The sequence below is a fragment of the Lobosporangium transversale genome (genome assembly GCF_002105155.1).
Source record: "Lobosporangium transversale strain NRRL 3116 chromosome Unknown BCR41scaffold_31, whole genome shotgun sequence".
In the NCBI taxonomy this organism is placed as follows: Eukaryota; Fungi; Mortierellomycota; class Mortierellomycetes; order Mortierellales; family Mortierellaceae; genus Lobosporangium; species Lobosporangium transversale.
Window position 1 is genome coordinate 204,473 of NW_019029009.1, and position 26,586 is coordinate 231,058.

General features: G+C 40.9%; 8 protein-coding genes across 8 annotated transcripts; 3 read left to right on the plus strand and 5 right to left on the minus strand.

Moving 5' to 3' along the window:
• Positions 1 to 229: 229 nt before the first annotated feature.
• BCR41DRAFT_357742 (armadillo-type protein) lies at positions 230 to 5,167 on the minus strand. Its single transcript, XM_022024948.1, has 9 exons — positions 5,044 to 5,167; positions 4,274 to 4,356; positions 4,050 to 4,106; positions 3,784 to 3,899; positions 3,289 to 3,660; positions 2,989 to 3,185; positions 1,017 to 2,892; positions 408 to 895; positions 230 to 312 (listed from the first exon to the last, which is right to left on the minus strand). Exons 1-9 carry the CDS (start codon positions 5,110 to 5,112, stop codon positions 286 to 288), a joined length of 3,285 nt encoding a protein of 1,094 aa, XP_021879216.1. The 5' UTR covers positions 5,113 to 5,167; the 3' UTR covers positions 230 to 285.
• A 501-nt stretch (positions 5,168 to 5,668) lies between these two features.
• BCR41DRAFT_357743 (hypothetical protein) lies at positions 5,669 to 6,841 on the plus strand. Its single transcript, XM_022024949.1, has 2 exons — positions 5,669 to 5,783; positions 6,003 to 6,841. Exons 1-2 carry the CDS (start codon positions 5,684 to 5,686, stop codon positions 6,665 to 6,667), a joined length of 765 nt encoding a protein of 254 aa, XP_021879217.1. The 5' UTR covers positions 5,669 to 5,683; the 3' UTR covers positions 6,668 to 6,841.
• Positions 6,842 to 7,900: 1,059 nt separating this feature from the next.
• Positions 7,901 to 11,280, plus strand: BCR41DRAFT_388051 (hypothetical protein; the record flags this gene model as incomplete). The annotated part of the gene is made up of 2 exons (XM_022027956.1): positions 7,901 to 9,480; positions 10,060 to 11,280. Exons 1-2 carry the CDS (start codon positions 8,116 to 8,118, stop codon positions 11,278 to 11,280), a joined length of 2,586 nt encoding a protein of 861 aa, XP_021879218.1. The 5' UTR covers positions 7,901 to 8,115.
• Positions 11,281 to 13,285: 2,005 nt separating this feature from the next.
• Positions 13,286 to 13,933, minus strand: BCR41DRAFT_398409 (hypothetical protein; the record flags this gene model as incomplete). The annotated part of the gene is made up of 2 exons (XM_022028962.1): positions 13,286 to 13,341; positions 13,507 to 13,933. The coding sequence occupies 2 exons, from the start codon at positions 13,931 to 13,933 to the stop codon at positions 13,286 to 13,288; spliced, it is 483 nt and encodes a 160-aa protein (XP_021879219.1).
• A 1,330-nt stretch (positions 13,934 to 15,263) lies between these two features.
• On the plus strand, positions 15,264 to 17,109 carry BCR41DRAFT_357745 (hypothetical protein). Its single transcript, XM_022024950.1, has one exon. It carries the CDS (start codon positions 15,346 to 15,348, stop codon positions 16,912 to 16,914), a length of 1,569 nt encoding a protein of 522 aa, XP_021879220.1. The 5' UTR covers positions 15,264 to 15,345; the 3' UTR covers positions 16,915 to 17,109.
• A 1,197-nt stretch (positions 17,110 to 18,306) lies between these two features.
• Positions 18,307 to 19,110, minus strand: BCR41DRAFT_357747 (hypothetical protein). The gene has a single exon (XM_022024951.1). The coding sequence runs from the start codon at positions 19,090 to 19,092 to the stop codon at positions 18,475 to 18,477; it is 618 nt and encodes a 205-aa protein (XP_021879221.1). The 5' UTR covers positions 19,093 to 19,110; the 3' UTR covers positions 18,307 to 18,474.
• A 180-nt stretch (positions 19,111 to 19,290) lies between these two features.
• On the minus strand, positions 19,291 to 22,562 carry BCR41DRAFT_357749 (hypothetical protein). Its single transcript, XM_022024952.1, has 6 exons — positions 22,220 to 22,562; positions 21,575 to 21,774; positions 21,266 to 21,291; positions 20,850 to 21,106; positions 19,952 to 20,720; positions 19,291 to 19,799 (listed from the first exon to the last, which is right to left on the minus strand). The coding sequence occupies exons 1-6, from the start codon at positions 22,358 to 22,360 to the stop codon at positions 19,345 to 19,347; spliced, it is 1,848 nt and encodes a 615-aa protein (XP_021879222.1). The 5' UTR covers positions 22,361 to 22,562; the 3' UTR covers positions 19,291 to 19,344.
• An 881-nt stretch (positions 22,563 to 23,443) lies between these two features.
• BCR41DRAFT_423868 (kinase-like domain-containing protein) lies at positions 23,444 to 25,869 on the minus strand. Its single transcript, XM_022030343.1, has 7 exons — positions 25,476 to 25,869; positions 24,942 to 25,155; positions 24,678 to 24,788; positions 24,480 to 24,563; positions 24,197 to 24,361; positions 23,831 to 24,085; positions 23,444 to 23,679 (listed from the first exon to the last, which is right to left on the minus strand). Exons 1-7 carry the CDS (start codon positions 25,580 to 25,582, stop codon positions 23,542 to 23,544), a joined length of 1,074 nt encoding a protein of 357 aa, XP_021879223.1. The 5' UTR covers positions 25,583 to 25,869; the 3' UTR covers positions 23,444 to 23,541.
• Positions 25,870 to 26,586: the final 717 nt, after the last annotated feature.

Here is a 26,586-nt window from a genome sequence, read left to right on the forward strand (position 1 = left end):
GAAAAGGTAAATGGTCATGGAAAATTGCTTTTAAACATAGTTTGAGTGTGCGTATCATTAGAAAAACATATAAAAAAAATAGCAAAAGTATGCTCGGCAAGGTGAGGGTTATAGCGCGCGACCTTGTGTGTGATGGTGCAAATATATCTTTGGTTGTCGTCGTCGATCACTCTTTCTTTTTCTTCTTTTTTTCTTTTTTTTTTTTTTTTTTTTTTTTAAAAAAAAAAAAAGGCATTATGGAGCTTCATTCACAATAGAATACATCTAAATTGAAACATCGCCCTTTCAGGATCTTGATTTTTGAATAAAGGCCTAAACAAGAATCGTGAATCCCAGAAATACATCAGCAACATTTTAAACAGAATCATCCAAATCTTTCAATCAAATCAATCCTCATATCAATATACCTGGAAATACTTCTTGAATTGCTTCGCATCCAGTTGTTGCAGTGCCTGTACGTATTCCTGCGTCAAATCTACGGGGCAGTTGATCGATGGCAAGTAAACTTGACTCAAGTACGTTAAAAACGCATCTCCCTGCTTCGCTGCCATAGCCTTTTGCAACCCCGCAATCTCTCCTAGCACCAACACCGATTGACCATCCTGCAAATCAAACGAGGGCTTCATGGGTACTTCAAATGTAATCCGAACAATATGCTCATACATAAACTGATAGAACCCGGGCGCCTCCTGCTTAGTTCCTCCCTCTACCGATCCATCTGAAACACCATTGGCCCCATTTGAAGGCTTCTCCCCAGGTGTCTCTCCTTGACTACCCCAGGAATTGACTGCTTTGAGCAAAATACCAAATGCCATCCTGCTCACCGGCACATCCGTCATATCTTGTGCATAATGAAGTACGCTCTGCAAAATCAAGTTCAGATGCTGGCCATTAACTAAGTATAATAAACAAAGTTCAACTTGTCAAGTTCTGTATAATCACACTGTTTTTTTTTTTTTTTTTTTTTTTTTCATCTGAATCAGTTCCTCAAGAAATATAAACACATCTTATCTTACCTTCAGTGATCAACACACTTTCCAGTTCAGACGAAAACAATCCCATCAAAAATGCCAAGTAGCTCTTGCGAAGTTCAACTAGGGCCATGACCTCATCTGTACCACTAGGAACTTGGTTCAAGAAGAAGAACACTTTTTGCACCAGAGGGAAGAACAGCTCGTTCAAAATAGACATGATCGTCGCCTTGAACTTGTGCGCTACCTGACCCATAAAAGGCAAAAACTCGACCAGCTCCACAACCGAGCATTCCTGGAGTAAGCCAGTGATCAACGTGGGTAAGTATGGCTGCACATCTTGCCCCAAACAGTTGATAAGCCTTCCAAACGTAAATCTCGCCGCTGCTCGAATGATTTCAAATCTCGAAAGTGTTTCCAGTGCTATCAATGTAATCTCCGCCACTTGCTTGAAGATCTGTGCACATGGTCCTCCTGCTCCTGCTCCCGTCCCTGCCCCTGTCGCCGTGTTGGAAGTCTTTTTGGCATTCATCACATCTGGGAATCCTTTGGCAACACTACCTAACGCCATCAAACGCTGATGCAATGTCCAAACAGTCTCCATTTCATTATGCCTAGGCGATCCTACTCCAACACCAGCACCTCCTCCAATTATTCCATTCGAGCTCTGTTGAATTGTACGGCATGCCTCCAAGCTCGCTTGAATCTCGGTCAAGAATGGAGTCATGACCGCAGAAAGATACTCGACCTGTTGTTGAGCGGGTATAGAATCTTGAGAGATTAAAAGCCCTACGGCCTCAAAAAGATATGTCTTTGTCTCAAAAATCTGGTCTTTGTATGTGGATATATCAAAGTCAGGCGCCAACATCGGGGGCAATGAACCCTCAATAGTCAATACATCCTGAATATTGGTAAGAACTGTTTGAACATATGGAGTAAGTCTATATTTGAGATCCTTGCTGAAGCGCCAGAACAGATACCAGGCGCGGGTGCGGTTTGCGGAGATGGGATGATGAAGTCCACGTGCGTCAACAAACGCTTCCAGCACGTCAGGGATGCACTCTGGACGAATCTCAAAAAAGTTGGAGTAACGACAGGCAATCTCGAAAAAATTGGCAGAGACGGATGGATGTGGATATGCGGAAACGCCACTCTTACACATCTCAAAAAGGCATTCTCCCAGAGGAGTCAATGGTGCTCCAGCCGGTGGAACAGGATGTACAATCTTCCCTCCATTTGCTCCGACACTAGGAGCGACAACAGCAAATTGAGGTACCCCCTTGATGGCCTCTCCATAAAGATAGAGGAGGTACAAAGCCAACTCCAAGTCTCTCCAATCTGATGAACCCGCGGATCCCGACACTTTTTCGTTCACATAAGTCGTAAGAGTTGTAGTAACAGCAGAATGCAAAAATGTAGTTGTCATACTGGCCGAAAGGGTGGCGATCTGATCATAGAAACGTTTCAACTCCCGACGTAGTTCCAAAAAGTCGAGCATTTCTTCGTCCGCTATCGAGTCCTCACCAATGGTTCCAACCGATTCTGAGCCTCCTGCGATGGCGACACAAACCCAATCCATGTCCTCGCCATATTTCATTTTCATAACAATCGACTCTAGGATCTGGCGCATAAGCTCCTTTTGTTCCTGAGGCAGCGATCCAGTCGCCTTTTTGATTGTCTTGAATATATTAAGGATTTCGCGCAAGAAGCCGAACACCGCCTCTGAAACATTGTCGTTTTCATCTCTCAAGAACTGGAGCAAGATGGGGACAAGATGAGAAATATGAGTGTAGGCTGTTGGGCTGGCAGTAGGAGGATAGTTCGAGTTGGCTTGAGGGTTAGTATCCTGCCATATCTGACAGAGTTGTAAGCCTAGATTGTTGACAAGTCGAGCGACACGTTCACGGAACTCAGAGTCAGACTAGTCATACCAACCAAATAGAACAGGTTAAATCAATATGAGATGTCCGAGTATGGTCTTGGAGAATATACAGATTTATACCACAAAAAAGCTTACCGAAAGATCGATTCGCTGGAGGACTTCAACCACGCCAAGTATGCCGATGAGCTGGAGTTTGTCCAATGGCTTCATTCCTTTTTTAACAATGTCTGTCAAGCAATCTGCTGCTGCATTGCGGATGGATGTGGTCATCAGGAAGCTATAAATCAATGATACAAATCGCTCATTGACGATAAGGGAGATATCAATCCAAACTAGTTACAGGTGAAAGAAAATATCTATCTTGATGAGTATTACTGCCTCGCAAATAAATTCTCAATAAATCAATAGGCTACTGGAGTAGTGAATAACACGTACCAACATAAACTCCTACAATACGAAGTAGCATTTCTGCGAAATCCAGGCTACGCTCTTTATATTCCGCTAGTAGCTCGTACCAGGCATTAGTGAGCGCTGGGACATCCTGTTCTCTCATGCGGTCCTTGATGTTAATGTTCAAAGTGTTCTCCTCCTTTGAACTGACACGAGCGCTAAGAGTGTTGACAACCTCTTCGTCAATCGACATAAGAATCCTAAGAAACAGATCGACCATCTTCATATTTGACTTTCCAGACGACTGAGGTAAAGGAGCGATGAGGGCAAGCATATCCGAAAAAAAGGTGTTCCATGATTTAAGATATGTTTGTCTGAAAAGAAGTGCCACTGCATGCGCGAATTTGTTCTTGAGATCTATGTGATAAACGAATTACGGTTGTGACATGAGGCAGTTAGTATGTGTCCACTCCAAGATTGTCTCCATGATGCACATATGGGTCTCCTTCCAAGCTTAGAAGATCGGATCCCTGTACTCACATGATGGCTCTCCACTTAGTGTGTTGTCCACGCCTCCGTTGACGAATTCACGTTGAATATATTCCATGAAAGTCTGTCGAAAGAAGTTCAACCTCGACTCATCCAATGTATTGGACCTAGAATTATCATTAGAAAGGATCGAGAAAGAGAAAAGAGAGGTGAGTCAATCTGTGATTCATTTCGAGCAAGGAGGCGTAGTCGATTTGCTTCACAGATCGAAGCTAAACTATGATTCACCACAGAGTGCACGGCCCCTTGTTCCATACCTGGCCATGAGAACTTCTTCGATTACTTGTAGACAGAACAAGCGTGTTTCTGGAGTGCTATTTGAATGTCCAAATGTTCATTTTGAAGTAATCCTAGTTATTAGTCATGTACAGTCATTGGATAACATATAATTTGGATAAGAAAATATAAAATCAAACAAGATGATTGGAACAGGTGAGCATAAAGAGCTTGAGAAAGCTACTGAATAAATTAAAAACACTACCTCTTGGGCTCCCGAATGTATAACGCCAGACACAATTGCCATCCATCTGGAGACGCCTTGACTTGCTCGCAGTATTGCGTCGCCTGTAAGTATTAGATTGTGAATGAATGACAAAATAAAACAATAGTTAGTTTAATTCGCAGTGTCATGGAGAGATTACATTTAGAACTCGTCAACACTGAGCCTTGTGGCGCGGTGGCAATAACAATAACAAAAAAAAAAAAAAAAAAAAAAAGTAAAAAGTAAAATAAGAGCTTCTTTGCATGGGGAACAGTCAATTCATGTTAAAACAAAGACTCCTGAGCTTCCTATAGTTTTGTGTTGACCTCAACTTGGTGCTTGCTCTTCCAAGTTAATGAGGAGCCACAGCTGATTTTATTCAACAACAGACTTATAGATCTGGCTTTGAGAACATTGCCAGACTTTTTCTCTTTCATTTACTGAAAGTATGTTCATAGCACAACTTCCGTGCAATCGAATTAAAGCACCTTGATCATAAATTGAAATCCAGAAGTCTGTAAAGTTTGTGTCCTGTTGTTCTGTAATGGGCTTTCAGTCACAATAGATCAGTTTTCTTGCCATGACAGATTAGACTCTTCCATTTATAATCAATCTTTTTTTTTTTTTTTTTTTTTTTTTGCAGGGTCCATCGCTTTTTTTGCATACGAACCCCTCGAAAGTGAAGAGTAGTGAAGAAGACCTTGCAAGATAAAGTAAAAAAAAAAAAAAAAAAAAAAAAAAGCTTAAAGAACAATGACCAAGAAACCCACCTGCTGCTTCAAGGCGAGGTCTGCAGTTGGGCTCAGCGCACAAGCAACGGCCTCTTCGATATGTTCCATTTATCGATATTTTGTTCTTTTTTCTTTTTTTCTTTTTTTCCTTTTTTTTTTTTTTGTATAAATGTAGTTGTTGTCCAACTAATTATCAAAAATGAAGTTTTTTATGGATTGTAAGAAGAAATTAAACAATGGGCACAAGTGAGAAGTAGATTTTTCTGTTTTAATGTATAGTGTGAGTAAATGAGTGAATGCGAACAGAAATGAATAAATGAGTAACAAGAAGAAAGAAATCGTTAAAGACAGTAATGAAGAAAGAAATAGGAGAAAGGAAAAGGTAAAAGATATGGTGGCAAACAAAAGAAGAAGAAAAAAAACCAAGAAAGTGGGATTAGAAGCCAAAGGAACGACAATGATTTGAATCTTTTTTTCTGCTCACTGGGGCAAGTCTCAGGATAAACAAAAACTTTTTTGCGCTTGCACCGCACGTCCTGCATGGCACGCACGCATTCTCAGTCATTGATCTAATAAATGAAAACGTGACATGTTGCCGTAGTTTTTACGATTCATTTTTGTCACTTGGAGGCGCACCAAAAAAAAAAAAAAAGTTTTTTTCCAACAGATCCCTTCATTCATGTCGCGCGACTCAATGACATCTGTCACTCCTACATCACTCTCAAACCTTGAGCAATTCACTTGGGCATCACCACTTGCTTCACCCTTGGCTTCAGATGGTAATTTAACACAGCTATTCCATCTTGTTTTGTAGAATTACACCTTCTTCAAACCGTCCTATCCTTGATAAGTGACAGGACAAGCGACAGAGTGACTCCTTGATGTGGTGATCTGATAAATCTAAACTGATAGAATAGCACAGATGATTCTCCTACTCCCACTATCCCCTTGCCACACGTGTTCCATCTTCTAACACTCTCCAACCCTCCACGCACTAGAGTATGTCTTCATCTTGAGTTGTCTCCAGCCATACGCAGACATGGCTCGGCTTTGTCGACTGGCTCAACAAAAACAAAGTGGTTCCTCTCTCTCTGCCTCCTTCTCCTCTTCCTCTTCTTCATCTTCATCTTCTTCGTCATCCGCACACGCCATCCTCTTAGCACTCTCATGCATGAATCAATATGAGCTTCGAAGAGCCTGTCATGAGTGGAAAGCCGTCATTGTGCATATCAATCCTGAATGCAGGGCCCTACAGCAAGCTGTTTTTTCCCATTACAATCGCTTTCATCTTTGGGCTACTATTCAAGCAATCGTTTGGGGGACTGCACTCGCTGCTGTAGGACTGCGTCAGAACGCCATCATTCGCTCCACGCGTTGGCCATCTTCAAGGCTAGTCTCCACTTGTGTTGCGCTTTTAGGATGTCTCTTCACCACAACGTGTATATCAAAGACTTCAGAATCAATCATAGCCATCCCACGGGGATATGATGTGATCAAAGTCAAGGATGAAGATACTGGTATAGATCATTTATTTTTGATTCGACGCGATTTCAAGTTGAAATTTGATCCAAGAGTTATACCCATGTACTTACTCTCTGGAATGGGTTTAGGTACTATCATCTTGGGTGCCCGTATCGCGTTCAAAATCAAAAGAACAGCCTAGATTTCTGTATCTAAAGTAGTTAAATAATAGAAATAGTTCACATGTTATCTTGGACCCATATCCGCTCCATGCATAACGGACGAGAACAGCCTTGGATATACATGCCAAGCGCACCGTCTAGAATAAAAGAAGACGGGGAAAAGAAGGAAAGAAAAATAAAAATATTAAACCTTGTCATCAACAGATAGCTTAACTGTTTTGCATCTGAATTTGAATCTTGTGATTGTGGCCTATTTCAATTTATGGATGTTTGCCACCAATAATAAAGGTTGGGCTGTTAATTTATTTTACATTGGCATTGTCCGTATTCTCCATTCACTTTATTGTGTTTTTTTTTTTTTTTTTTTATTTTTTTTTTTTAGAAATAAGCTATTTGTGGACTTGGTGTTTCCTCAACGCCCTGCTTTGTGTTCAGTTACAGTGGACAAAATGATTATTGGGCGACGCCGCCATCCCAACTGCATGATTAATCTATGGCACGTAGTCCACTATCTTTTTTTTACGATGAAAGCGGCGCCGGGTAATTTACGTAATGCGAATCCTTTCTAGATAACCGTAGCACCTGATAGGGAACATAAAGCCCAGCTAACAGCCCAAAATCTACTTGATGACGATCTTGCAAACAAAAAAGACTCCATAGGCAAACTAGCAATAGTTGCTACTTACTGGCTTGAACCTTTTATGTCTCCACATCCATAAAAACTTGATGGCTGTATTGTAATCTGGATGCCAAGCTTTAAAGTCTACAAATCAGCTGAAGAACATAACATTATCCAGCCTCATTTTTGTGCACTATAGACAAGAGTATTAGGAACCATTTTTCTTACTCGACTTGATATACCGTTTTTGTTATTGTAGGATTTTTAGGACATGAAGTATAATCACACTAAGCCATGCCTTTTTTTTTTTTTTTTTAAATATGAGTGCCTCTTATTCCTTTAATTGCATTATCTTGTGTTGTATTGCTACATAACTTGGTTCGCAACCCCCCGTCTTTGACGTTGCATGTGCTTTGGCTGTAAAAATGTCAAGCAAACAAATTTACGTGGAAGAACAAACTAGGTTCCACTATATCGACGTGGGTGCAACGCCACATAATCATATCGATGGACAATAAGGTTATCAACTTTGTTTATGTAAACCTTGTTTTCAACCCGATTCAGCTGTCAATTAATATAAATGACTCGTGTTTCCCACTTTTATTGACTTCTTCAACAACGCACTCTTCCTCATCTTTTATTACTATTGTTATTATTCTGCCTATTGCGTCTTCCCCTTTCCTCTGCTCCTTCTCCTTTATCTCCCCCCTTCATTTCTTCTTCAGGCTACTCAAATTGATCGTATTCTACTTTACTTATACGCATTGAGCCATTTAGATTTTCTACTTTCTTCATTTCTTCTTTACTCCCTTTCCTCCCTTCTGTTTTTTCATTCTTTCTTTAGTAGCCATGGGGAAAGGCCTTTCGATCTCATTCTCTAGCAGCTTCAGCTTAGGAAACGTCGCCACCAATCACATTAACTACCAGACCAATAGCAAAAATAACCATAGCAGCAACAATACTGATGACCAAAGTACGCCCCAACCCCATCAATACTCTCGCCAGCAAGGTTCTTCGCCCGACATTGAGGCTAATGGCAACAAATGCAAAAAAACCAACAATAGTAGTAGAAGAGCACTAGCTCCACTCATTCTTCCATCAGATTGTGCCCTTCCATTCCTCTTCTTCCTCAGTCGAAAGTTGATTAGGAAAAGAAGCCAGCCCACTTTATTCCTGGCCCTCTTCATTGTAGGAGCTCTGGCCTGGACCCTTACCAGCGGCGCCATTACTCTGGACTCCTTCAATGACACGATTCGCTACTTGCCAGGATATCATGTCTTCGCCAACAATTTACTTTACCTCGTTATGTTCCTCCTCTTTCTCTCCTTTACGATCCTTGCGACATTACCTTTTCTCCCAATCCTAATCCTCGGTTTACCATTCCATCTTTTGATTTTTTCCATCTTCAACAGATTGATGGATGAATGGTTAGTATGGTGCACTAGCTGTTATACTATCCTGTTCTTGGCTCCCTTTGGCTCCATGATTATGACATGGATCAAAGCAATTGTTATTCAACAACAACTGCAGTCCGAATCCTGTAGAGAGCCATTTATTCATCAAAAATCACCATCCGAGTTATCATCATCACTACATCTTATGCCTTCTCCTCCATCGTCTTTTCCACTTCCCGCAGCCCGTCTTAAATATTCCCCCTTCAATGATGAAAACAGTAAGAGCGATATTGCAGCCAATAAACGAGAGTCGAGATCAGTCATGGATCATCTCTTGGATGATTTCAAGATAGCTTTGATAGCAGTGACCACCAATGTCGAATGTCTCATTCATCTTGTTAGCTTATCCAACCATAAATCGACGCGATGGCGTTTGTTACTGGCCCTTGCCTTCTGGCTTAGTTATGTGATTCCAGTGACAGTCAAGAACGAACCTCGAACATTTGATCCTACTCGATCAGCACCATCTTTCGGCATCCAGCACCCAGGACTATTATGTTCAGCCACAGAAATGGAAGGATCTCAACCACTTTATGATTCTTTTGAGGGTTATTGGCAAGACTATCTGCAATTGCATCGTAGTATGGTCTTGCCTGAGACTGAAGGCGGTATACCTGAATCTCAAAAGCGATTCCTGGTCTTTCAACCAAGCGATGATGGCCTTGGTAACCGCCTTCAAGCGTTGATGAGCTCTGTAGTCATGGGAATGATCACTCGTCGAGCCGTCATTCTGGACTGGGTTGCTACACCTCAATGCAATGTAAGTTTTATTTTGATCGCTATCGTTGCTTTTTCTTTTCTTTTTTTTTTTTTTTTGTTGTCCACATGTGCGTCCTATTCGACAAGAATTATTATAGTGGTTTCTTGACTTTTTTTTTATCATACATTTGGATCTCAACAACTCTATTTTCTCTGAAAAAAACCTTTATTTGATACAAATCCTTCCTGACTTGTGTGTTCATCTATATACTCTATGCCTTTTTTTCTTTTGAGGTGGGGTTGGGAGTACAAAGAAATGATTTTTGCCACGTGGGTGTTCACCCTGTTCGTTATATGCTACATGTGCAACCAACCAACGGTTCTGGCGAAAGCACACGCATCCACCTCTATTCTGTTTATTGCAAACATGTCAAACACAGAGTAATCAAATCTTGTGCAACAGTATCCCTGCTAAATTGTTTCTTCGTGTGTCGGTTCCTGAAAATTCTTTGCGAAGAAGGAAAGGAGAATGTGTCAGTGGAATCTCAGGAAAATAAGACTGAATCGGAAAACCCTTTTTAGCGTAAGGATTACTAATCAATGTACGATTTTTTTTTTAAAAAAAAAAAAAATTGCGTAGGCAAACTTTACAGATTTATTCGAGCCGCCAGAGGGCCTCCAATGGGATCTCAATAGTGTCATTCCCAACCATAAAGATCTTGACTCTTACAAAGCTAAGCCTGTAATCTGGTACCCTTATTGTCGCAATTGTGCTCTTCGTTCACCCATCACCCCAAATTCACCTTGGTCCCCTTTACTCTGTGATGCCGACCTTGGAATCGATCCTACATGGCCCGTGGTCCAAATCTTGAGCACTCAATGGTTCTTACCTGTTTTACAACATAACCCTCATCATCGTCAACAACTCTGCCACATGTTCCCTCACCAAGGACTTCATGGTGATAACAATGCTTTCGAGTTGTTGGCGAAACGTTTGTTGAAACCTTCTAAACCCGTCCAAACCAAAATCGATTCTGTCATGGATCGTATCCCTCAAGGAGTCAAATTGATTGGATTACAGGTTCGAAGAACAGAGAATAATGCAGTTGGTCGAGGAATTGAGGATTCTTTCTTGAGCTGCGCTGCAGAGGTCATAGAAGAGGAAGAAGTCCATAGCGATGACGGACAACCATCCATGGTTCAGCGAGGCCACTCTTTCGGCCCACGTACACTTGTTGATGAATTTGGATCTAAATCTAAATCTACAAAGACCCAAAAATACGCGTACTATCTGGCCACAGATTACCGCCCTACTCGTGCATATTTCCAAAAGCTTTTAGGTGATCAACTTTACGTTCTCGAGAACACCTTTCACTCATATAATGGCTCGGCTTCACCATCATCTATTTCAATCACTACAGAAAACGATGCCCCTAACGGTGACAAGGAATCTTCTCCAGATAAACACTGTAACAATGACGATCGATCGATACCATCATTAGCACTACCTCCTTCAGTCCAAGTCTCTGGATCAGGGACAGGATCCAGATCTAGCTCCACTATTCAACAAACAAAAGCCGTCGTCCGCAATTCAGTTCAAGGTGTTCAAAATGCAGTAGCAGAAATGTATCTTTTAGCTCAAGCAGATCGGATCATCTCCTCACCCTATTCCACGTTTGGTTACTTTGCACATGCCTATTCCAACATCCGACCCAACATTGTGAAGCGTGATGGAACTTGTATCAAGCGACGATCCACTCAACCTTGTTTCCAATATTGGTTCGGATTCGCAAATGGAGGTGCTCACTGTAATATTAAGGCTACTATCGAAATGAGTGAAGATTATGATTGTTGGCTCTAAAAAAAAAAAAAAAAAAAAAAAAAAAGGGCTACGGAAATACTTAATTTACTACATGCTTGTACTTTATAACATGGCGACTCGAATAAAAAAGAAAAAAGAATAACCAATGTAATAAATGAAATGTTCGTTTGTTGTCTCTGGGATTTGTCGGCACTGTTGTAGATATACCCGTGTGCAAAACGCTTGTATCGAGCTAGCAAGCATGGGAGAAAGGTCTTTGGTCAAAGCCATATGAAATATATTAGTCCAGTCTCAAAAAATATCACCATACACAGAATAGGTGTCAAGGGCCCGCTTTTAGCATTGCTGTAATGTCGCATATATCCTTGACATCAGCTGGTGTCGAAACATATAACCGCTGTTGAGTGACGTTTCACACTGGAAGTGAACATAGGGTTGGTATCCGCCTCCAAGTCGCTACCAGGATTGAACACGGAGGCAACACGACTGCCGCAAGGCTGCATTGCCACTTGACCTGGGCTTCTCCATTTTATGATTCCAGTTATCAGTAACATGTTTGTTCACATCGAGCGTCGCAAAACCGGAATTTAAAATGTTCATTTGGACTTACATCTTTGAGAGTAATGTTGGGAGGGTAGCTCCCCTTCATTTTTGATTTGGTGAAATCAACCAACTGAGATCTCCTTCTCAAGGGCGTCAACTTCTTCCGAAAACTCTAAGGAGGCTGACAATGCACTCATCTAAAAAAGGAAAGCAATAGTCAATAAAGCATTGTACAAGGCTATTACGCAATAATCTCATGTAGCAACAACGTTTCGGCATGATAATGAGAAATGGATAGGAATAGTGGTTTTCATCAGTAAATCTTGCACTTCCGCCTAAAAAAGGTCTCTGAATATGGGGTTTGGTGTTGAGAGGCGAAGGAACAAAAAATATTTTATTGTATTTATTAAATGGTGGCGTGAGTCATGGAGCTTTACTTGCCGTCATTGTTTGACTCCTGTTCCTTCCCTATTTTCTGATCAAAAGAGTGGCTGCTCTTGCTCACACCCACTCACTCCCTTGACCTCTCTTCTCGCCCTCCTCACTCACTCAAACACACTTTCCTTCTTCTCTTTCCAAGGCAAGATTTTGATCACAAGTGTCCAGTTCAAAACAGCCTCAAAACATGAAGATGACACGTTCATAGTTTGTTGTTCAATATAGTCAGTAACTCCTATCCTGCTGCTAGGGCTTTTCCAATCACAGTCTAAGGCAGCAGCTCAACAAAGCTAGGTAGATTCATTCATCCTGCCCAAGCCAATGTCTTTGTCTACAGGCGCAGGGAGGGATACTGAACATCTTGAGCAGTTATGACGCGCTCCATATCTCATATCACTGGCAGACTTTTTATCAGTGTCAGATGGGCTTTTCTATCAGTGTCAGATGAGCTTTTCTATCAATGTCAGCAACAATCAACTAATTTCATACAACACATAAAACTCTCAAATAATGCTTCCTTTTTTTTTTTCTTCTATAACTTCATCGCCAGTTAAAGCTGCCTTGCCGCTTCCAGCCAATATTAGAGCAAAAGCAAAACCGACATCATCATTCAATGTATACATGTGGTAGATAGGCTTTGATGGATTAAGAGTAGAGAGTCAAGCTTGTCACTCTTTTTGGTTAGTCCTTTTCAATTATAAGAATTTTGTTAAGTAAACCATTTATATTTGAAAGAGTCTAGCCAAAAAGAGCGACAAGCTTGACTCTCTGATTAAGACTATTCATGGTCGATTTTAAGCTCACTCATTATAGGATTTTTTTTAAAACCCGGCAAATAGTAACAGGCATGGTGAGTAAAGGAAGTTTATTGGACTAGGTCTGATCTAGTCTAATACACCTATGGGATAACGAAGCCTTCTCGTATTAGTTGCATGAAGGCGCAACGAGGGCCATGAGGTAAGGCAAATGCCTGTTCACTATCTATACTTTGGCAGACCTAACAGGAAAGCATAAAGCATTGAGAGAAAGGATGTCGTACATTCCAATTGTGCATAGCTCATTCTCACTGCGGTGACATCTGGGGGCCTCGCTTTTGGGCCGGTGTCTCTGACGGGCTTTCTATCATTGATTAAGATTGACAGAGGCTTATATTCTATTCCTAATCAAGAACTCAACAGATACTCTTTACTGATATAGGGCTAACACGGGACTTATTTTTCTTTTTTACACGCTTTTGATAACCCTTCAACTTCCAGACTTGCTTCGGTCATTGAGATTATTTACTCATGGGCCTGTCGAGGCAATTGCGAGTCAGGGTCACAAAACAAGGTTCGGACATGGCCTTATTCATATTGCTCCAGTTGAACCGCGAGCTATGTACTTTCATGGCAGCCTCGGTTGAAGTGGAAGAAGAAGAGGAAGAAGAGGAGGAGGATGAAGATGAAGATGATGGGGCGATAAGATGAGCGAATACAGCGCTTTTCAGAGGCTTAAGGAGGGGCGCTACGAAGGGGGTTTCCTTTCGTTCTCGAAGGATGTAGATATCATTATTGGGAAGATGGTGAAGCCTCTGGGAAATGGGTATGGCCTCGTGAAGTTGGAGTATTACTGTCGAAAGGAGCAGATCTATGCCTTGGAAAATAGGATGGATTGAGGCCACAAAGCCATACTTGTGGATGTCGTGGAGCACTTGTGCTCCCTTATCAAGCATGGCAAGCGGGTAGATGAACTCCCTGAGACGGAGTGTTTGAGCAAGTGGGAGACATCTTTTCTCTCCAACGATGACCTGTAGAATCGGAGGGTTGTGTTTGAAAGACAGTGGAGCGAGTCTACTTTTGCTCTTAAAGCTGACAACATTAAGAGTCAAAGGTGAACATCCTACTCCAGTCCTTTGTGAAGATGATCAGTGGGTCAACGGCAAGCAGGCTTGCAGGAACATCGCAATGCTTGGGACCAAGGCCCAAAGCTAGGTCGAAAAAGTTCTGTGGGTCCAAGCTCACAGGAACTTGTGACTGAACAAGACTATCAAGGCCCCGTATGTGCTTGATCCACAAGGGCCCAGGGCTTTTGCCTACCAGATCAAGAAAATTGATCACATATACAAGGCCAGCAAAATCAGTAACCAGACCCTTCGTCTACCCATAGATGGCCACGGGTCCTTGGAAGGCGGTGGTCTCGAGGTTCTCTTGGGATTAAAGGGCCTTCTAGAAGAATAGATAACAAAATGAGGGCGTCATATGAGGGGACGAAGAAAAGGGGCATTAACATGGCATGGTGAGGACAAAGAAGTTGAAGCGCGTCTGTGAGGAGATCACCACGATCTAGACCCAACCAGGAAGAGAGAAGTTATACACAGTCAAGGTTTTTCTTCCTTCTCAAACAATTTCACCATGACACTGAAGACGATCCAACAAGGATCGCGAAGGAATAAAATTTACTCAATTGAATTGATTGGGCTTAAGAAAGGCGAGTTCTCGGTGCCTGTTGTATTTCCACATCTGCCTGGACTTAGCAGTAATTAACAGGAGTGCTTAGTTTTTCTTGAATGACCGCCATCCAGAGGGACTAGTAAGAATCGTTAGAGTTCACTGTTCAAAACAATAAAATTCAACTGTAGTCAGCCAACGCTCACAAAATAACGCCTTAAGAGACTTTAATATAATTACGGTGGCTATTGAGAAGCAGAATAGATATTCTCGTCTCTTATGTGTACTGGAAGATGCAGAGCTTGTTCTCTGAGCTAAGCTTCCCGAAGTTACGCCAGTTATCAGTAAATACACACATAATCCCGCTTTTTAAATATTCCCAGCATTCTCTCGATCCAAGGGTTGTAAGTCACAACTATCAAAGGATACATGTTTGTTAAAGCACTGACACATCCCTTGGAGAAGTGCAGGAATATGTTAAAATCATTGTTCAAGGAGCACAGGATAGTCAATAACATGTGGTAGTGTTCAGATGTTTATACGGTTTCATATGGAGCCCGGACAGTCGCCAAAATACCTTTTTTTTTTTTTTTTTCTTCGCCATCGCTTTCCTTGTGACATCTCACACAAAAACCTTTCGAATCACAACAGTTTCTTTCAATACATTCGCCTCAATTCATCACAATCCCATCGCGACATGCAGCAACATCCATTGGACCTTCCTGAAGTAATTCAAAACCTTGGGCAGTTTCTTCAGCACGAAGACCTTTTGTCTTGCCTTCGCGTCTCCAAGACTTTCCATAGCGTCTTAATCAAGTATTTGTGGGAAGCCATCGACGCTTGGGACCATGATAGGAAACGAAGCACTTATCCAAGAGGCAAGACGCTTCAGAACCACAAAAAGTATATTAAAAGGCTCGTCTTTATCGGAAACCCTCCCCGCGAATACATGTCATTGCAAGGATGCAGCGTTCTTCACACCATAAGTGCAACATTGCCAGAAAAGTGCACATCCTCTCTCCTGACCAAGTTTTCTCGCTTGATCAAGGCCCACAGTTCGACAATGCGCCACGTGGAATTTTGGATTGAAGATAGTCTTCATATTTCAATTTCAGGACCAGAGCCTTGGAAAACACTTTTAGAGTGTCCTCGTATCAGTTCTTTGTCAATCGGTTGCATGAAATTCCGAAACGATGAAGTTGATCTATTATTTCAAGTTTGCACAAAACTTCAGAAACTGAACTTGGACTATGGATGCATCTCTGAACTCCCAGAATATGTACAGGACGAATCCAGTAACTTCGTTCTTCCGCATCTTCGTTCCTTGACTCTTTGTAATCGTTATAATCGTCATGGAGATGAGCGTCCATTTTCAGGTGTAATGTTACATTTATGGGGAATATTTGTCCGAAAGTGTCCGAGCTTGGAAAAACTTGATTGTCTACACCCTAAACATGGAAAGATACTCAAAGTGGCGCTATTGCAGAATCCATGGATATTTCCACATTTGCGAGACTTGACTCTAAATGACTCTGTAAGCGACGAGGAGTTGGCTGCTATTCTCAGACAGATGGCTCAAGTCAGAAACTTTAAAGTCCCATCCTCCTATTTCGGGCCGCTTGCTCTTCATGAGCTATTGGCTGACAGAGGAAGACAACTGGATGTTCATGAGAATAGAGACAGGATAACACGGACAGACCGACTATGTGATACAATTGAGGAACTGCAAGCTGCATCAGGCTGGGATAAAACAGACGGTGTTGCTCAAGCAATCTTGTCTAATTGTCCACGTCTGCGGGTCCTGGCCGCAGCCAAAATCACAGTGACGGAAATTGTGCAGGGACCAAAATGGGTCTGTTCAAGAATTGAGAAATTATGTCTCTATTTCCAAATGGACCTTGACCCAGAATCTGAAGAAGGGACGGAGAAGCAACGGATGGTATTTGGGCAGCTAGGAAAACTAACTGAGCTGCAATACCTTGATTTGACACACTACTGTAGGATGCCAACGTTGGATCTAAGGCTGGGAGCTGGACTAAATGGGTTAGCAAATCTGAAAAGGTTAACAACAGTGCGATCCACATCTGATGATTACCAGGCAATGGGGCCTGAAGAGGCAAAGTGGATTGTAGAAAACTGGCCTAAATTCTTCTATTTAGATGTTGCGACGAATAAGGATCCGGATATTGCCGGTTCGATATCCCGCATATTTCGTCCGCATAATATTTTTTGTATGCAATGGAAGAGTCTCGTTCCTACTGTATAGAAAGTGTACTGGATATGTAGTTGAAACGACAGCCACGTCCATGACCACACTCCATCATCATCTCTTTGCTCCTCGATATCTTTTTTAAAGCTGCATTTACGTCTTTAGATTAAGCGTAGGAATGCCTAATTATATAATATCATTGACTTAATAGGAGGCCGTACAGATTACATTATAACGTTTCGTTTGTTTGACAGCCGTTGAAGGGTTGATTGAAAGATAGTTATTTTTGGAAAAAATTTGGCAGGGTCGAATCATATGGAGTTGTGGCCTTGAAATGACTACAATGATAGGAATTCTTCAAACAGGAACACAAAATAAACACACTCACACAAAAGACTGAACAAGAGCAATACTCAATAGTTTTATATAAAAAGAAGGTACAAGAACCTTGCTTCAAAATAGGTTGGTGGCGAGTACTCCACGTGATAATCTTAAATCCAACATTGGATCAAAAAAAAAAAATTAAGGTTACGCCACCAATTTCGTTCGTGATTAATGCAATTACCTTCTCAAAGATCAAAGTCATTATCGAATAATCCGAATTACTAGCAGTTAAAAATACATTTTGCTCGTCTTGAGAATGGATACCTCGTTTCAGACAGATAGTATAGAAGCATAGATCCATATCTATTCATTATATTAATATAGCGCAAATAATTCCACAATGCAATACTCATGATGACCCCAATCTTTTTTTCGTGTTCGTACAAGAGTATGGACGTGACTTGGCCACAAAGTTCAGTTAATTCGGCTGTTGGTCCAAGGTATAGATGTCCACTGTTAATTAGTAACTCCAGGGAGGCTGGTGCAAGGACACTCCTACTCCTCTCCCCATTGTCAAATCAACATAGATAACAATGGTCTTTCATCTGATGAAATGATCTTGATCATGTTGAAATGATGCTCGTCTGAAAATGCCTCCTTGAAAGTTGGAGAAACTTTTTTTGTGATTGATTTCAACATATCAAAGTGATACTACATTTTGTGGTGACTTCCCACACAAAAGGCTTCTTCAATACATTCTCCTTTATTCATCACATTCCTATCGAAACACCGAAGATCTAGAGCAGCTCTTTTGGCGGGGGAGACCTTGTATCTCATAGCTTTTGCGCCTATGTTCTAATGAAAGGTTGCATTGCTGTCCGATTATAGGGATAAGGTACTGTTGCGGATATTGAAAGTCTCTATTTACTTTCTTTTTTTTTTTTTTTTTTTTAACTATTATTTATTTCATATCTCTTATTATATCTCGACTTTCTATCTTCCTCAAAACTTAGTTATCTTCATTATCGTTGACGGGCAGCTTCAAGGCCAAGGATCGTTCTTTCAACGATTGAGGTAAGTACCAAACGGGCGTGCCTTTTAGGAATGATGATAAATCCTGAAGTCCTCCACTGACTAGACCATACCCTGCACCCAACATCAATGTATGTTTAGTACTCTGTCTCGGCAACTTGTCTATAATATTAATAAAAAAGAGATAAAAATAAAATAAAATAAAATAGAATAGTTAGGTTCCTGATACAATTCAAAATCACAAATATAATAACTGATGATCTAATTTCTTTTTTCCTTTCTTCCTCCACTTATTCCTGTTATATATATATTTAAAAAAGGTTCCTTACTAGCCGCTGAAAAGATGCCTCCTGATATGACTCCTGCCATCATTGAATTCAAAAAATCAGCTCCACCTCGATAAAAATCAGCACTTGCTTCCAATACTTCAAATAATCCCACAAGAACACCTGTCTTGGCCGAGTATACAGCTCCCTTTTTAAGGGCTCCAAATGCCATTCGATAGTTTTTCCGCTTATGGTAAAAATACCAGCCTTCCATATTCTTGGGTAACCGATGTGCATTCTCCGCTAGATATTGCATCCCTGCTTGACGTGATCCAATCACCCCTCCTAATATAAATCCCCAAAAGGCTGCTGTTCCTGTTATCAATGTGATCCGTTTGATCGGCTCTAATCCTATCCGTGTCAACAATGGGTTCTTGGAGAGCGCTGTTGAAAAATCCGGTTGCTGTACTACCATGGTATTATAGTAATAATGTGGGCTCAACGTCCTAGCGGCTGCTGGTGAGGTATCTGTAGGAATAGAATGTGTAGAGATAGAAGAAGGGGGAGGAGATGAAGAAGGAGTTGACTCCTGGGTGGACGATGATGTGGTCATAGTAAAGAAAATAAATGGAATGAATGTAGCAAATTGAAAGAGATCACTTAGTGAGTGGTTATAAAAATATATGCTGGCAGAACAAGCCACCTCTGCATTGCATTGAAAAGTGGTTCCTGAAATAAAATAAAAGAAAAAAAGAATGAAACAGGAAGAAAGCTGTTTATTACGTTTTTGTTTTTTATTATTTTTTTCTCTTCCTTTTCTTTTTGATCCATGGCTTTCTTTCTCGCTGTCTTCTCTTCTTAACAATTAGCCATTACCTCCGCCTACAGAGATAGGATTGGACTGTGCAACTTTTTCTGCCTGTGCAGTACCTGCCTCCCACAAGGCCCGCTTCATTGTGTCAACCTCATGGTGAAGACTCTTATACCGCTCTGCCATCGTTCGGAGACTCATATGTTGGCTCTGCTCAGCTTTTGCTGCTGCTGCTTTTTCTGCACTCACGCCATTGCGGGGCTCACCTGTCCTACGTAATACTTTGCGATCCACAACATCTTCGCCGAACGCATCCTGCACCTTGCGCTTCAACTCTGCTTCCCGATCTGTCCCAATAGCACGCTCTAGCTCCGCACCGAGTCGATCAAATAGCTCCTTCTTCTTGTCAAGCCGCGCTTTAATCATCATCATCTCTTGGTATTTTGCTGTGAATTGCCGTGAGACTTCTTCAAACTCTGCCTGGGTCGAAATTGGCGGTACTGTAAAGGCTAATAGGACAAGAAAAAGTTGTAGGGAAAAAATGTGTCAATTTCTTTTTCTTTTTCTTTTTTGAACAGTAAAAGAACGTACACCAAATCATACACGACAATCATATCGATGGGATCAAAAAAGGAGCAGAGAGAATCAAGTAAGGCCTTACTCGGACTTTGAGGTTTTGGTGGTACTGTTACTCCAGAGCTGACTTTTGGGATTTTGTAGCCATTACCAATACCTCCTAATTCTTGGTTACTTGACCTCGCCTTTTTTACTGTCTCTGAGCCTCGTTTTACAGAAGATACAGTATTTCCATTACCGTTAATCGAAGGCCGCCGTCCTGCAATGATAGGTGACCCTATACCAACCGCGTTAGGTGTCCCTACTAATGCGGGTTTCGTAGTGCTGGAAGGGGTAGACACTCCTTTTGTGCTATGATTTGCTACGTTTTCCAATATTGCTGCCGCTGCTGATTGACGGCTGGATTTACTAGAACCTTTTGTTGATGTACCCTTTTTTTTGGTCAGAGTTTGTCCTGGTATTGGTGATTTTTTTGCTGAAGTTTTCTTTTGTGTTGCTGTGGGCGGCTTCAGTAGCGGATTACCACCGGCCATCCTCCCATTATCAAGTCCTTCTGATTCTGATCCTCCTCCACCTCCTCCCGCCCACCGTTTCGAGTTGGGAGTTTCCATGTTTCCAACAATGTGATATCCTTCTGCCACTTGAGGTGGACTCGTCCGCCTCGCCTTTTCTTCTGAAAGGATATCCCGTTCTGGTGCATCTAATCCAAGTCCCAACTTGTCAAACGCAGCGCTGGCGTTCTTTACCACAATTTGCCGCTCCTTTGCTGAGTAGCTTTTCCAATCGTAAATCTTTACTTCCTTGTACGTTTCCGGTTTCAAAACGTATCGCCCTGAAGAAGATAGATTGGCCACCTTGAGGAAGCAAATGATAGCAACAATAAATAAAAAAGTTAGTTCATATTAGTCAATAACTTTTTTTTTTTTTTTTTTTTTTTGATTTTTTTTTATAAAATAAAAGTAACTCTTAGATCTCCCGCTTACAATTGATAAAATGGACTGTAGGTCGTCATGTCCAACTCTCAGGATCTTGAGTAATTCCTTTTCCTCTGTGCCTTTCGACTGCAGGGCTAATAACTGTACGACACGAGTCTTCAATGGCACTATCGTGCCTGCTGTAGCTGTTGTACTTGCGGGTACTGTTGATGCTGATATTGTCGATGTTGCTGTACCTGCTGTAGCTATTGTTGATGAAGTCAATGGCGATTGTGGACGCCGTACTGGGGCGGCTGTTTTTTTCACTACAATGAAATTATTGCAAGGTCAGTAGTCTTATTTTCATGGCCATCAATGCATTTTCTTCTTTGAATTTCTTCTGTTGATTTTGATTCACTTTTGAAGGCGATCCGAGATGTACGGGCAAAGCCGATGACGCATAGCGGGAGAGATATGACACTTACAGTCCTTGGCGTCAATAATTTGAGTACTGTTACATGCGCCGCACATAAAATCACGATATTGGGTTTCGATTGGCCGATGAATGCGACACAAAGAGAGGGATAGAGAAGCAAGTGATCGACGTTGAGGATGAGAAATGTTTTGGTTGATTCAATTTACCCAGCATCCATCAACAAGGAAAAAAAAAAGCGTTTTGATCGATCAGCCAAGCTTCGACAAACAAATTTCGTTGAAGTCAACAGATAGCCACGGGGAACTGATAACAACATTAACAGAAACAAACATATTAAAATCCAATGTTGCCATCTTACGTTCTCACGGGCTCATGTTTGGTTGCTTTCTTGTGAACTTTCTTTACATGAGTCCTTTGGATAGCACATTTTGCAGTCAAATCGCCAACCAGATCCAATTGCTTTGTTCCAAACTTCATCTTGTACACTTCAATGTCTTTGAGAGGCCCCGATTGTCCCATGTGCGTAAAATCATGCGCAGTTCCTCCCACAAGCAATTTCTAGAGAACAAAAAAAAAAAAATACTCGTAGAAAATTTAATGTTGGCTCTTCTTCCGTACTTCTTCAATCACGTCAACAAAGGGATAGTTTTCCTTATTGTCTATGAATAGAGCCCTATCCACTCCCTTCCCACACAAATGGATGAGTGATAATCATCATAACAATGAATCAGGGCTCGCAAAACTTCCAAGAGAAGAAAGGAGCACGGCAGATATTTAGCCTTTCGTTTCAGCTTGCTTGCCACTCCCTGTGCCTACATGTACCTGGCTCATTCATACCCTAAATGAGCAACAATTGCTTACACAGCACATCAATGCGATCCCTAAATGGACATTTTCCGGCTCCATCACTTCATTTGAATCCTTTTGAAATAAAAGACACTATGATATTGTGAACAGAAGGAGCATAAGAAATAAAAGTAAAAAAAAAAAAAAAAAAACTTACAAATTGGTTCATGTCAATTTGAATGGATTCATTGCCATTGAGGATCTCTTCTAGAACCTCTTCTGAAAGCTTGAGTTCCATGATCTGCCTCCGTGGTTGGGCGGCGTTTACCACATAGTGATCATTGTGGTTGACCGGCATGGTGGCGGTAGGCAAGTCTTGCCACTATTTTTTCTTTTTTTCTTTCTTTATCCCCTAGAATTCGCTGGCTATAGTTCTATTTTTTGTCTAGTCTACTTTTTTTTCTTCTTTGATGTCAAGTCGAGAAAGACAAAAGGTGAAGTTATGGATTTTGAGAAAAGAGAATTGATGTGTTGGACAAAAGGTAAAAGCTTAAAAAAAAAAAAAAAAAAGACGGGTGCAAGCCGAGACAAGAACTGTCTATGTGAAAGGGTGGGGGGTGTGAAAGGAGCGAGAGGTGAGGGCAAGGATAAGTTGCGATTGTTGTTGCTTATGAGGTCTTGAGAGTGTAACAATGAAGGGTCGATGGCATGTGTAGACTGTTTTTCAAATGGCAGCAAGTTAAAAAGTCTGAAGAAATTGATGAAAGGAAAAAAGAGAAAGAAAGGAAAGAGCAGCGTCTGAGTGAGAGAAGAGGTAAAAATAAAATAAAACAAGAAGTAAAATTAATTATTAATTTTTCTTAATCAATATGAAGAAATAGAAGGAAATGAATGGGAATGAATGAGAGGAATGGAATGAAAGCGAAAAAGGGATGTAGAGTAGAAAAAGACAAAGGGCTAAAAAAAAAAAAAAAAGGTCTGAGGGGTGACCATTCCAGGTGACAGATTGGTAAAGATAGAACAAGTAAACAAGCCATAGACTCAGGGACTGAGGACTAGGGACTGGAACTGGGACTTTAAGTGGACAGTGATAAATGACATTGCCATTGAGACAACCTCCCTCGCTCACAAGCCAAAGCCATCAAGCAGTGTACAAAATCCTTTTTTTACTTGCTCCCATGTCCCGTAATCTTTTGCTGTGTATTCCACACTATTCCACACACGCACTCCGTCTCATTCCGTGGAACATGTACACGTTGTAGACCTGTTCCAAACACCACATGGGAAACCTGTGGAGGAACATGCAAAATAAAATACCCTGACATGCTCATGGTCGGACAAACAGCTCTCACCGTGCTTTTGTTTTTCTTCTTTCCCTTTTTGCTCACACAGATCGCTTGCAGACATTTTTTTTTTCTTTATACTTTTTCTGTATTACTTTGTCAGTCATTAGTTACTACAGTACACAATGCTATTTTACATTCATACATTCATCTTCCCCTCTTCTTCCTCTTTTTCTTTTTTTTTTGTAATGATTTGTCAAGAAAGCAACTCGCTCCAGTCTTCTGCATCAGATGAATCAGTCGTCGTCAATGATCCCTCTACCGCTAAGTTGGCTCTAGCCTTAACAGGATCAAAGTATGAATGCTCCATTGCCTCTGACGCCGTCAGTCGCTCCTAAAAACACATTTCAATTCAAAAAAAAAAAAAAAAAAAAAAAAAAAAATTAGTGCGATACGCCACAAGATACATACAGTGTTCAATTACTTTGTATCAAATGCTCCATGGCTGATATGATAGTACTGTGTAATATGAGAAGTTCTCTTACTTGGTGATCATATCGAAGAAGTTTGTCTAGCAGATCCAGTGCATCCCTCGAAACAAGATGCTGATTCTCTGGCGTGATAAAGGTCTGCCATGGTGATCGAGGAAGGTACTCATTGAGGGCTTCATGATTTTCCTCCAGCTCCAATGCATATTTGTCCAAGTATTTGAACAGCTCTTCCGATCCTAATACTTCTGCAATCTTGACAAGTTGGTCATTGTTATCAGATCCTCGGAAAAACGGCTCTTTTTGAAAGATCTGTCCAGTTATAAAATAATAATAATTGTGAATATGAAGATACAGGAATTTTTCAATATTTTGCCAAGAAGGAAAGCAATAAAAAAAACAAAAAAATCCAAAGTGCCTTACCAGCCCTGCAAGCATGGCACCAAGGCTCCACATATCGAGTGAATAGTCATAATCCTGCAGATCCACTAACAGCTCAGGTCCTTTCCAGTAGCGAGATGCAACACGAACATTGTATAGAGTCCCTGGATGGTAAAACTCTGCAAGACCCCAGTCAATCAGTCTAAGCTATTAATCATATAGTAATTTCACAAATGCTTTTTAGACTTTTAAAAAAATGATATCATTTATCAACAGCGATCATTCCAGACTTTTTTTTTTTTTTTTTTTTTTTTTCCTTCCTTACTTTTCTCTTTCGATGATCAATCATGACATTATGGGGTTTGAGGTCTCGGTGCATGATGCCCATAGAATGACAATATTCTAAAGCCTATAAAAAAGAATAGACATCAGATCAGTGATTAGTCCATATGATTTAGCTTTATAAAGGCCTTATGCCATCTAAACATGCCCTGCCTTCCTTATAGATGCATATACAACGCACCTTTAAGAGCTCCATCATATAATATCGCACATCAAAATCCCGAAATTTAGGGTAGAGTGTCCTGAAATCGTCGTTCTCAATATACTCAAATATCAAAGAAGGTGTTTTAGCCTAGTATCAAAAAACAAATAAAAAATTAATTAATTATGATTACCGTAAGCAAGATGTAACACCATTTTAGACTAACTGTGTAACAATATGATTCATCCGTCAATCCCCCGTTCCATCCTCATCTTCTAAAAGAATCCAGTCCTTATAATTTACCTGTGGATCGCGAACTACGTCAAGTAATCGAATAATATTAGGTCCACTATGGAGATTTTCCAAAATTTTGATCTCACGCTTGATTTTTTTCTTTTTGATGGGTTTGAGGACTTTGATACAGCGTTTCTCTCCTGTAGTGATGTCGATGCCTTCAAAGACCTCAGAGTACTTGCCTCGACCAACTTTACGAATAATCTCGTAATTATCCTGAATCCTAAGAAGCAATGATACATACGTAATGAACAAACTTATTAATTCTCTACACTACAATAAGAATAAGAATAAGACGGAGAACGCAAGACAGCTTAAAGATCTTTGCTTATGTGGCTGCCATGAATGGAGCGTTGCTGTTGGTCAGAGAGCCCCTCTTTGCCAAACCACAAATCACTGCATCTGAAGAAATAAAGTAAATCTTGTAGTTTGGCAATATCATTCTTAATGTAAGATGGAGGAGCAGCAACCTGTTGCTAGAACTTTCCAAGTTTAGATTTGTATCTTTTTCTTTTTTTTTTTCCTTCAACAAAAAAAACCTACCCCCACTGCAACGAGAAACTTTCATAGTCCCAATAGTCCCGCCCTAGCTTCTCATTGGCATCAGCATGGACTCGGGCTACGCTATTGGGAAGTTTAACCTTATTCATAGTCTATGGAAAGGGTCCAATGGCAATCTAAGCAGCAGCTTTTCTTTTGTAGAAATTAATAGCCCGAGGGTTTATGTCAAAGGCCGTCAGAACGATTAAAAATTTAATATGGAAAGGATAAACAGGATAAACAGAATGGATAGGAGATAAGAAAGGCCAGAAAAGAAGGAAAAAGAAAAAAGAAAGGAAGATAAAGGATATCAAGTAAAAGATTATGAGGGCGATTGGGAGTGAAAGAAAGAGTGAGAGTGAAAGAAAGAGTGAGAGTGAAGAGAGAGAAAGTAAAGAGTAAGGAGTGTGAAGAACATGGAGTAAGCAGAAATTTTTCTATTTTGTCAAAAATGGCTCTCAATGAGTACAGTGCAATGGCAGCCCAAGTTACGTCACCGAAGCAAAAAGGAGGCGCGGCTTGAGTTAATTTCGCGTGAGGCGCGTTCGGTAGAATCATGCTAGTTCTTTCGCCGATGCCGTAATAACTGGTATCTCATAATGACAGCTTCAGTCCCAATGGGCACAGTGGGCCAGCCATTGGTCGATGTTAGTCGCTTCTTTCATTTGGTTGATGGTCGACATTGGGCCTCTGTTGAGCTTTTTTTCAAACATCGTGATCCAAACTCTTATTACAGCAGCCTTAACATCATTAGAGACAGTACACTCGCTGATGAAAACCTAAAGAAACAGGCTAGAAAGATACTAAAGTGTTCTTTGTATACCAATTTCAACACTACCTTTACTGCTCTTTTAGAGAAAGATCAACAAAATGCTGTGCGTTCATCTGTGCGAGGTCTTTATTTGGGCGTTACCAATGGTTTAAACACTAAACGGGTACCAGCACAAAAGATATCCAAAGGTTCATTTGTGGTTTATTGCTTCTACATGCATGAATATTTATATCTTCGCTCACAGGGCTTAGTAACCTAATAATGTTCTCATCCGACGCGTACATGCTTTCGCTAGAGCGGGAACTGAAGCGCAAAAGGAACAGCACTGGTGCAATAGTAGCG